The 12,499-nt window shown below is 43.9% G+C and overlaps 1 protein-coding gene across 2 annotated transcripts in view; it reads right to left on the bottom strand.

Annotated features, from left to right (window-relative positions):
* The window catches only part of LOC116392010 (protein sidekick-1), a 199,486-nt gene that overhangs the window by 94,087 nt on the left and 92,900 nt on the right, over window positions 1–12,499 (bottom strand). For both annotated transcript variants that reach the window (XM_031863100.1, XM_031863097.1), the window contains exon 5: window positions 9,342–9,475. In XM_031863100.1, the coding sequence (XP_031718960.1) occupies window positions 9,342–9,475 (134 nt within the window). The remainder of the gene's footprint in view (window positions 1–9,341; window positions 9,476–12,499) is intronic.

Here is a 12,499-nt window from a genome sequence, read left to right on the forward strand (position 1 = left end):
ACACACACACACACACACACACACACACACACACACACACACACACAGACACACACACACACACACACAGACTTGGGTTGCAGGGTGCACAGCGATGTGGCCATAAGGAGCAGCGGTGTGACTGACAGGATCATTAAAACCGCGAGCCCCATGCTACTTATCTGCGCACTTGACACCTCATTCTGCATCTCGTGTGTGCTCGTGCATTTCATCTCTGTAAGGGAGCTGAGGTGGTATCCCTACTAAGTGTTTGCCTGGAGAAGTGCAGATGTAGATGGTGCGTCAACTATGTTGTTTACCTCGCTCTAGCCAAACCTCTGCTTGTTGTTGAACTTCTCAACTGAACAAACATATCAACGCACTTGATGCACGTTTGAGCCGGAGCCCACCATCGCAACGATGACCACCGTAAAACATCAAATGTCTCGTCAGTGACCCACGAGAAAAGTACTACTGGGCCTGTTTGGCTCCCTTTTAGACAATGCTCGTTCACACTATGCTCACACACAGAATCGACTGGAGATTCATACATCACAATGCCATGACAACAATCTCCCGATGTTGGAAGAAACCCGCGTGACATTAAAACTTTTAGAGCTTCTCCCTGCTCCTGTTCTCTGGCCTCTCGAGCTCCTCAACCTCTGCTCCTTCATTGATTCTTAGAAACTTGTCCCATCCAGTCTGTGACTGTTGGCCTCCTTCCTCTCCCACCGGACACCTTTCTCACTACCTGCCTTTCCGGTGCCTTCTGTTGGTCTGTTGATTATATTATTCGGATTTGAAGACGGTTTAAGCGGCCGCGCGACTGCGAAATGCTCTGTCAAAGCCTTCTACACGGGCATCCGTCTTAATCTCTTCCATCATGCTGTAAAACACGCATGCAATTAAATCCATAACTAGGTGTAACAAGTAGAGCACACACACACATATATAGCCACACACAGATTGCTTGTCATGCTGACAGAGACAGTCCATCCTTCCATCACTCCGTCTCTCTGTCCGTACGACGAGGTTTTAATTATAAAACCACAGAGGAGCCTCATCACACTGAGAGAGAAAGAGAGAAGGGACTGAGACAGAGAGGAGACGGGGATCAACAAAGGCGAGTCTGATCCCTTTGCAACTGACATATTGAATATAATAATTCCAGACAGAACCAGTAGTAGCAGGAATTAATCAAATAACTGATTCATTATCCAATCCTCTGCATTAAAAGCACTGAGTATTAGTGCCTATTTGTATGATCGTGTGTGTGTGTGTGTGTGTGTTCCACGTCCGTAGACTACAAACGACCAGACTTCCGATACAAAAAAAGATCGTTGCAGTGCTCACACAAGGTTAGATCTTTCAAATTAACCTTGCAGGTTACAGAAGTGTGTCAGACTCCAGCATACTGGTACTCATTCTCCAAGGTTTACATGCAATTAAATGCATCAGTGATTTTGTTAAGTGACCTTCAGGATGGTTATCTACATAACTAGCCTTTGGACAGCTTGCACACAAGCCTTCCTACGCAATCTCTTCAAATAGGTTGACTTGGGCTGGACCGTAGATTTGTCACGGCATATAAATAATTATGGAACCACCTTTCACCATTCCTCGGGATGGAAATCATGTAGCCGAGTCTTAACTGCAGGTTATATCCTGCAATCTTACTCCCCAGTATTTAACACCAGAGTAGAAACACCGATATTCAGCTTTTTATCAATTTTACTCCAGCTACGACTGAAAGAAACGTCCTGATTTAACCACCACAGTAAAAGTGAAGCTTTTTCTAGCCGTGTGATATTCGAGAGCTATCACAGATGGTCACAGAATGAAGGCTGCTGTGCAAAAATTTGGAGTTATTTGGCAAGAAAGCCTGAACACACTGAAGCCCATGTGGTGTTTTCTTTTATCTCAAAACTCTATTTTCAAATGAACTTGTTCAAACCGGTGTCTGCAGAAACTGCTGTATCTGGCTGCCTTAAGATGACCGCATGCACAACATGCAGGGCCAAGATAAGTGTCAGTGTTTGCTTGTTGCTGCCTCTGAGTGTAGACATGACAGCTGAGGTACTGAGCGGAGTGAGTATTGTTTACTAAGAGTTGTAAAGTGTGAATGTATATAATTACTGAACATGTGCAAACTAGTACTACACACCTGTGGACAAACACTCACGTGCACACTTGTTTTTTTCCTGATAATGCTACATTGTGAACAACAAATCTAGGTAAAGAGCTAGCTTAGCAGTTAGCAGCCGGTGGGCAGCACAGCACTGCCTGGCTAAATAACGGAGCTAACGGCTAACGTTAAGGAGGTTGAACTATGTTACGTTGTGATGCGCTCAAGCTCTATTCAGTAAAAAAGTAGCTTTGGTCGAAGGTAAATTGTGACTCTATTATGATGTGTTGAAATAAAATCTTGTAAAATGTAGTTTTTGGTGAGAAACTTGAATTATAACTGTAAAATAAAATATTTTTGATAGATATCAGAGGGAATTATTGTTTAACTTTCTGTTCAACCCTCTAAGCAGCTTATAATATATAATTACAACTAATACCAAGCTTTTTTTTGTTAATCAAAGCAAGTATGAAAAAAAGTACAATCATTCATTCCCTAACTTTTGAATTGTGTTTCTTTATTCAAATAACCACAATAGATAATAACAATAAAGTCAAAAAGCATTTAGAATTTTTGACAGTTTACACCAACTTCACTAAAGTTATGGCATCCGATTCAGTATCGGGGAAGGACAAAATGATATCAGAACATCTTTGTTTATCAGCTAAAAACAGAGCATGGGTGAGGATCCGTCAAACAATACTGTAAAATCTTTAGTCTATAAATTGTCTCAAAAAAAAATGATTCAAGCGTCAGCAGTAAAAGAGAAAAGAGCAGCAAATCCTCCACATTTGGGAAACTTGAACTAGGAAATCTTTTCAATTAACAATAATTATCAAAGTACTTGCAGGTTCATTTTCTGCTGATCTTCAGTGTGTGATTGTCATTTAGCTTCAAGGTTGTGTCTTTCCTCATCAAGGGCCAATCACCAACAGGTGCACCAAGTGGATTTTGTACTTTTTGGACCTCACATCTCTTCTTGTTTTGTGTTTTGTTGAGTGCGATGTTCTTTTCCTCTACCTTCAGGACTAAACGTGGCAAAACTGTCCTTACTGTAATTAATACCATCATTCAGGAAATCAAACTAACAGCTAAATAATCGGAACTGAGAGCCACTGCTGTTGCCAATTATAGTGTAGCCAAAAATAAATTCTACGCAGGAAGTTCCCTGTCAGCTAATGAGAGACGAGTCAAACAGACAACATTTTTATCTCCCTGCTAAATAAAGAAAATTGGCAGCTGCTTCCAAACAAAACCAAGGAGAAAGGGAAAAGATTTTGAGTCACTGTTCAGTGCGTACACCTGCGCTTGCATCAGGGGGCGGTGAGTTGCTACACCGCATCCAATTTGGCATTCGTTTTGTTTTTTGGGGGGGGGTCACCAGCCAAAACGTCTGAGAGAGAATCTCTACCCCACAAGTCTGTTGCTATACTCTCACTGGTATGACTGAAAATCTCCCGAGTCTTTTTCTGCCCAAACCGACACCAGACGCTGCAGACGACGTGTCTCCACATGAAGCACACCGAGGCAGCTCGCGGCACAGATCATTACGTTGCCATGTTGGTGAGCGATGTTTCTATGGTTTTCCTTGAAGCCCACCAAAGCATGAGGCAGCGAAAAAATGCAAAACACCGTGAGCGCGTGATGAGAGCTGCAGCACTGAAAACAACGTCTGAACACAGGGGTACGGAGGATTGTCTGATCCTGAATCTTTATATTTTTAAATGAAGCGCTCACAAGTATCGGGGTCTGCGACACGACAACAAACTAACACAAACACACACACACACACATGTGCAAACATGTGCATACACTCAAACCACATGCTTTCCACCCAACAAAAACACAATCACAAACTCACTCACTCCGGGACACTAAAATACCTCCAATTAGACGCGCCATAGAACTGGCATGGGACCTGGAGCAAAGACACACACACGGATGTTTAGACGCACACACACATACACACACGCGCGCACACACACACACACACACACACGCACATGCACAGAAAGATCCATGGCAGGCTCTCATTTAAGAGTCGGTGATGTGTAAAGGGAACATCTGGGAAGGAGGGGAAGAAACAAATGACAGAGACACACAGGCATGCAAAAAAATAACAACACAAACGTAATCGCCGAGTGCACACACACGCTTACACAAACAGGTTGCAGTGTGTAAAAGCTTCTTTTTTTTTTTTTAACAGACAGTAAGCTGTGTGTCATGTGCCATATGCTGCTCAAAATGTTCCAAGCAAAACGTTCTCTTCTCTTCTTTCATATCTACTTCCGCAACCAATCCTGTGTGTGTATACACACTGTGTATAGTCTGGGTTAGAGGGAGGCCAGCCGAGTCAGATGGAGAAATGGGAGTGATGTAAAATGGCAGACACCAGGGGAGTCTCAGACAGGAGGCGTAATCAAACTCAGACAGTCTCTCTTCCAATCACTAAACCGAGGTAATCAAACTCAGACACCCACGCCTTCCCCGACACACACACATACAGTAGTTAAGGTTACAAAAGGTTATGAGGTTACAAAGCGTTCATGCACTTAGAGTCAACCTGTCCCTCAGCTCTCCGTTCAACTTCGTCTTCTGTGTTGCTGCCGCGTCTCCTCGTCTCCGCTTTGTGCTTGCTCGTCTCTATATTTGCACTCCGTTCAGCTCGCGCACTGTTTACGGTACTTGAGAGAATGACTGCCTGCTGAATGTCTCTGTTCTTTATTCAGCAGAATCAAACTCAAATCATTAATGTGCAGAACTACGAGGCTTCAAAGACAAGTTGGAAATTTCCCTCTTTCTTCCAACTTTCTTGTGTGCGAGACAACTTGGTCCTAGAAACTTTGCAGAAAGTTTCACATTCACTTCTGCCACACACTAATTATGGAGGTACAGTATGTAGAGCATGTTAAAGGGGAACTACGCACATTTTAATCATCGATCAGTGAAAAAAATGAGGAGGGAAAAGAGTTTTCTTTGGTTCTAGAGGGCGCTATGTCGAGTCTGAGTGATGTCACAGAAGTCAGCTTGGCTTTGGAGACAAAATGTATAAGAGAAAGCCCTGTGCTACAATATCACAAAGACGTATTGTGGAATTTGAAAGATGTGAGCATTTACAGCAAGCGTCTAACGACAAGATACAATCAATTGCATTTAGGGACTAAAAGTCAGGGCGCCTTGGCCTCTACTGCATGGATCGATAAAAAAAAAAAAAGACAATCTGTCTTACAAGTTCCCAAACTTCATGTAAAGGAAATGCTAAACCGCTGGAGTGCCCATTTTAAAAGGAAGCACTCGGTAAGCTTCTATGTGAGCACGTGACATTCTCAGCTATTTTTGCAGTTCAGCAATCACTAACAAGCGTGACATTACTGTCTTCTCTATAGAGAAGATAAAGGCAGCTGATCAACTATTGAGCCCAGAACTGAGATAGCATTTAAAGTGCTACAGTAATTATATCAGCATACATGCGTCAGCCACAATCTCCCACCCTCTCTTTCCCCTCGGCTGCCTTCTGTCCCTCTCTCCCGCCTACCCTGCACGCCCTCCTCTTGTATATATGAGATCCATGCATGTGGGATCAGAACTTCTTCATCTTGGGCCGACTGAGGTGTCACGTCGTTTTGTCTGCAACGCGTCTTTTGATGATGTCGAGATATATGCAGTGTGTATCCGGGCATGTGTCTTTGGCATGTGTACGTTAGCGCGTCGGCGTGCTTTCATGTGCGTGGGAGATCACTCCCTCCAGCGACTGTTCTCTTTGGGGATATTCTGCTGCTCTAATGTTCTGATGTGCAAATCTACAAAGACCGCCAGCGCTGGGAACTGAGGAGCAGCACACAGACATGCCCACACTCTTCTGGGCAAGAGGGAGACTGACTGCTGTTTTGACTGACAGGCTGAGGTGTGAGTGTGTGCGTGTTAAAGAGAGACAGGGAGGGAGAGATGATAGCAGGTATGCGTGGAGCTTAATTAATTGGAGAAGGGATCCTCATCTCCTGTCACTAACAGAAATACCCAGAGGCCGTTAGAATTCTTTCCTTCTAATGCAAAAACACTGAGGACAAGTATGACGTCACTAATTGACCAGATCTGCACCTAGACTCTGACACCCCCCCCTCTCCGGAGCGGCTGTGTAGAAGTGATTTGTCACGTTGATTAACTTGATATTTGGACGGCACATGTTCTTCGTTGCATATTTAAGATTCATCCTCTATCAATCTGCCATGTTCAGTATGCAGCGTCAACTGGCTGAAAGTGTCCTCTGTGACACCATATGTTGTCGGCGGTGATAAAAAATAAAAATAAAAATAGCTCCAGTAGCTGTTTATTTCAGAGGCGGGCTGTTCTTCCAGTGATTGCAGTGTGTGACCTCTCACCAAGCTGTTGAGCTGCTATCAATTGTGGCTGTTCCAGCTCCACCACGGATGACATTCGGTGCTTTTTCTTTATTGTTTTTCAGCAGTCCAGGCCACACTTACAGGATAGTGGTCAGCGACATGCAGATAATGGATCTGTCAAGCTGTGCACCTACTTTCCTCGGCTCTTACGCACTTTGTGGATTAGCCAAAAGATTTTCAGCGTCAATCTTCACAGGGCACAAACGTTACAAGCAGGTCTTAGAAAAGTGACCGCATCTTAAGTGTTAATGCCCCGTGCTTGTATGCACAGAGACAAAAGAGCTTTCTCTGCCAGCAGTCTCCAAAAGAACAAGTTGTTGGTCATATTCTCAGTCTACATCCGTGACTCACTTCATTAATTCTTCCTTTTCTGTCTCTTTTTCTACCAATCCTCTTTCTCTTGTTTCTCTCTGTAGAGCACAACGCTCAAATCAAAGTAAGAAAGGGGAAGAATAGGAAATAGGTATCTCATTTATTCCGGCGAATTTCTGAAAAGAAAGACAACATTTTTAGAAATAGAAAATTTGACAGACAGCTATGAACTTCCGTCTTCAGATGCTGCTTAATGGAACGGAAAAGTGAAAAGAGGGGAGACGGGAAATGGAAGGAGACAGAGATAGGACAGGAAATGTAAAAGAGAGAGAGAGAGAGAGAGAGAGAGAGAGAGAGAGAGAGAGGAAGTGCAGATGAACAAAAAACACAATTTGCATGAGTTTATTCACACGATTGTTGTGTTGGAGGTCAGTTAACCTGGTTCCATTCAAACTTCCTGCTGTCAAACCTTGACTGGTCTCTATCCGTCATAGGTTAATAGGCCCAGTCTGCTGCTCAGTGTGCACACTCAATACAGGCATCTTTTCTATCAGGTCATGACTTACTGTTTGCATTGTCATCTTGCAGGGTATCAGTGTGGTTTGCTACGTGGCGGACACATGTAAAATGATCCAACGTTCCAAACAAATCACATCTGTAACATCTCCATTTCCAAAACCAACCAACCGACCAATGGAGGTCTAATGTGGAGGAGTGAAAATAAAGGAAGAAGAAATGTGGTTCCTTGTTTGTTTGTTTTTGTCTTTGCTCCTCGCATCCTTGTGACTCTTTCACTTGTCCGCCAGTTTTTATTTCATCCCTCTTTCCTCTCTTCGTCTCCAATCTCGATAACAAATAACTCAAGCAAACATGCTGCTTTATAGCAAAGGATATTTACCCAAGAAATGTTTATTGTAGAAAAAACACACGGATAAAAAGAAACACACACACACACACACACACACACACACACACGCAGACGTTTATGACCGAAGACTGATCAGTGAAGCCTAACTATAGCCTTACAATTCCTAAAAGACGCCCAGGGGAGTACTCCCCTCTGACAGCTGTAACAAGGTACTGTGCGTATATTTATGCGATTGTGTGTGTGTGTGTGTGTGTGTATTTGTGACAAAGGATGCCAAAGGATACAACCCTGTAAAGAGAATCTAATTAAAACTCTATACAGCCACAAGGGACAGAGTGCTCCCTCTCTCCTCCTCCTCTCATTTAACCATAGCGAACACTTGGGCTGAAGGACTGTTAGACAGTATAGTCTATCCTCTGGCCTCCAAGGAGAAGCGATACAGAGAGAAGGACATAAAGTGATTCAGCGATAAAGGCTGTGACAGAGGCAGGGACACAGAAGAGGGAGGCAAAAAAGAAAAAAGTCACAGAACTTATCAGCTCCTGCGAGTGCAGCCGGTTTCTTTCTAAATGAAGAAAGAATGAACTCCATTCACCAACATTCACTCACCCAAAACGATTCATTCGTTCAGGATCTTTCTAATTTAAAAAGGGAGCTAGCATGACTTTACATAAAAACACACATCAACAGGCACTGATGATGAAGAGTCTGTGGTCACCAGCAACTAGCCAGCAGCATCTTGATCAACATCTAAATCTGGGCTGTAATAAACAATAAAACACAACAACTCCTCAAGGCCCAAGCCAAGTGTGCATGTCTTGGTTGCCACCTGCTTATTAGAGGGACAGGGGTTAGCCTGGAAGCTAGCGACAACAACGCTCCAGGCTCACTTAAGGTGGGCTGACCTTTAAGGTGGACCTGCTATTCTCATTTTAGCAACAAGCCGCTCCTACGAGCTCGTTCGGCAACAACAAATAGCCCGTAGCCTAAGCTGAAATGTCAAGAAGGTATGGCCGCAATAAAGCTCACCAGGCCAGTGTTTGTTCTCAGTCAAAGTCAGTCGTGGGTTACAAAAACTAGGACATTGACTCGTAACACCACTTAACATCAGTCTACGATCATGACTGGACCTTACAGTTTTACTTTGTAAGTATTTAGTCTTCTTTCTCTTTCAGCCTGTGAGTTTTTCTAATGTGTCAGATGTGGTTTTTGATCAACATTCACATCCTCTACTGCTCGTCTCATTTGTATCTACGGGTTGTCAACAGTAATCACGCCACCACTCAAACCTCCTTCTAAACCAACAAGTGGTGCAGATTTCCACTGAATCTTTGAGTTTCAGTTTGTTTTGTTTTTCTCATCAAACTGGATGAAATGCTAACAAATCCCAAACCTAGTGATGACACAGAGAACCCAATCAAGCTTCCCAAAGGCCTGAAAAAGGTGAAACAAAGTCAAATAATGAGGAAGTAGCGAATTCTCAAAGGCTCTGATAATCTTCTAATCCACAATCAGTCAAATTTGATTCTGGAATAAACTAAGCTCCTTAGTGAGATTTAAATCTGCTGCCTGGTTTCACTTACTGATTGAACACCGAGTTCATTCCATTTGGATCTTACACCCGAACCTTTTGGAACCAGTCGGAACGTCACTATACCTGAGATGCTCAGGTAGATGGCGGGACTCGTCACATTCTCTCCCGTCATCTCGTTCACCGCCTCGACGTGGTAGCGTCCGGCGTCTGCCGCCGTGGTTGCCAAGACGACCAGCTGATTGTCCAAAGTGATTGCACTGTAGGGCACAAACAAAAAACACACAGATAGAGAGAGAGGGGAATTAGGAAACTCAATAACATCAACCGAAAGCAAAACGTGCCTCCTCCGTTGCTCCGTCTCAGATAACAACAACACTGCTCAAACTAAGACTCTGATAAGAGGAGAGTATTTGGCACATGGATCATTTAGAATTCATAAGGGGAGAGGGGGGGGGAGAGGGGAGGGGGGCATTGAATACATTCATCAGAAAGGAAAGAGGATTCAGAGAGCTTAAACAAATCTCTCCTCCTGTCTCAGATTGATATGTGGCTCATTTTGTCTCGTTCCGTTCTCGTTGTTTGTGTATTGTCTTCTGTTCTTCCCTTCTTTACACTGATCCATCCTCATTTCCCCACATACCCGCAGCAATCATTACAGCACAAACATGCAATGTACACACACACAACCACAAACACACAAGGTGAAACACTGCTCTCGCACGGAGGTAAGAAACAATCACTTGCAAACATACTGCGTGTTGCTGTGTTGCTTTTTCAGGGGAGCATTATAGCAAGAGTTGATTTCGGGGGGAGACGGTGTGGGTGAGGATAGCGGGAGGGAGTCGAGGAAGGTAAAAAATATATTCGTTGAGCTCAGATTTTCATGCATTTGAACTTGCGTGCCCGGGAACGGATGCCGCCAGGCAGGAAGCACGGGTTGATGTTTTTAGTGATGCTACTTGTGTTTCCAGCATGTCAGTGAATGTAAATCTCCCAATATTCTAACCTGAGAGCTGACACTGAAATAAAATCAATATGACCAAAGGGAGAATAAAGGATATTCAAGTGAGATGATAGTCTGTTATTCTTATGGAGTCTGATTCTGTGCCCCAGCAACACAGCTACATTATGTATGCTGTGTTAAGATTGTAAAGCTCTGCAACACAAACTTGTAAATTGGGGTTACGTAAATAAAAAGCAAAAGAAGAAAACACACAGAAAAAGGCATGTGCTGTGATTTGGAAAGACGTCGTTTTAAACAGAAATATCTGCATGTGTATGCTTCTGTAAGGCTGTTTGTCTGTGAGCATTGTTTTCGCAGTGCTGAATTGGCAGCGATGTGTGCTCTCCAAAACCGGATCGGCAGAGTGCCAGTTGGGCGTGGTTTCCACTCCATTATAATTCATTGCAGCACATGCCACTTTTCCCAATCTGAATTGACTCCATACCACGTGTACCAATAAAAAGCTGAGTCATGACTAAAGGAGATCCAGGTATGCGCTCCACAGGGCTATTAGCAGTGCGAAGAAACAATAAATGGACAAAGTTGAGTCTAACTGGCAGGGCTCCAACACCAGAATCGAGTGCTGGACCGAGAACCATCACAGACTAATGTCTGCATCTCTCCCAGAGGAACTGCACACGTTCTACCTATGCTTTGAGACCAGCTCCCCAGCTAGTAATATCCAGGGCAGATGTGTGCAGATGTTTTAAAAGGGTTAACCCATGCAAGGCGGCTGGACCTGATGGCATCCCTGTCTGAGCTCTCATGGCGTGTGCGGATCAACTGGAAGATGTTTTCACAGACATTTTAGACCTCTCACTGATCCAGTCTGTCGTCACCACCATTGTCCCTGTCGCCAAAAAGACCAAAGCCCTCTGCCTGAACAACTACCACCCAGTCGCACTCACCTCCATCATCACGAAGCGCTTTGAGCGGTTAGTCTAATCCTTCATCTCCTCCCTGACTCACTGGACCCACTTCAATTCATTGATCAACGCTATCACCCGACTTCAACGCTGCCCACTCCCACCTGGACCAGAGGAACACCGTATGTGAAAATGCTGTTCATAGAGCATGGGTCAGCATCCATCAATCACCCAATCAATAATCACTGAGGGCGATGACACGGTCTACGGAGAGGAGGTCAGAGCCCTGACATCTTGGTGCCAACAACCTCCATCACAGCGGCATTGTGGACTACAGGAAGAGACAGACCATCACCATCATCACCATCATCATCAATGGGGCCTCTATAGGGGAGAGAGTCAGCAGATCACCACTCAGACTCCATCCCCATGATGTCTGCAGTCTGAGGAGGCTCATCATGGACTCCGGACACTCTGCAACAGTTAAACAATCAGGAACTTCAATGATCCCGGACTCAAACTGTTCAGCCGGCTGCTGTCTAGCAGACGGTCCGCACCACCAGGATCAGGGACAGCTTCAGACTACAGACCATGAGCCACTATGACGCCTTACCATGATACTGTCACTTTACTTCTATATACTTTAATTACTGTTTTACACCTCTCTGTATATTTATCACTTCTCCTTATGCATACACATGTACTATACTTGATTATATTCAGTGGATTCATTTGTAATACTGTATACCATAAATGTATATAACTTTACTTGTATTTTATGTATGTTTATATTTGAGCAGTATATATAAACTTGCACTTTTATATTAGATTTTCCATTTTGCTTTTACTTTAATGTGATTTTCCCTTCTTTTTTTATAAATACGTATCTAATGAGCACTGTTGGAAGGAGACTGGGATCCAAGACTTTCATTGCCAACGACAGCTTCGCTGTAATTGTTGTGCATATGACAATAAAGATCTTGAAATAGAAAAAGGCCCCTTGCCGTCTTTGCCAACACTTTAAAGCAAAATATTTAATTAAAGTTTAGCACAGCATCTTGACTACCTGCTGCTGTTTGATTATCAGATGATAAGAGATTTGGCGACTGCCACCTCATATGCCGCCTGCACTCCATTTAGGTGTTGCTGCAGCGCCGTAAGCGGCGTGCGGGCACATCCAAATTGAGCCCAACCAATATGATCTCCCGTCATCCATAGGTTGGAGATGATTACGTCGATGCACCCATGAACATGAGATCTTGATAGTCCCTTAAACATGGAGGTGTTTGTATGAGCAGCACACAAATATAGGGCTGATTGAACTACATATCGATCGAGGAGAGGAGATAACGTGGGGCCTGTTTGACACACACACACACACACACACACACACACACACACACACACACACA

The sequence above is a fragment of the Anarrhichthys ocellatus genome, unplaced genomic scaffold (assembly GCF_004355925.1).
Source record: "Anarrhichthys ocellatus isolate YVR2014 unplaced genomic scaffold, GSC_Weel_1.0 scaffold28, whole genome shotgun sequence".
Lineage (NCBI taxonomy): Eukaryota > Metazoa > Chordata > Actinopteri > Perciformes > Anarhichadidae > Anarrhichthys > Anarrhichthys ocellatus.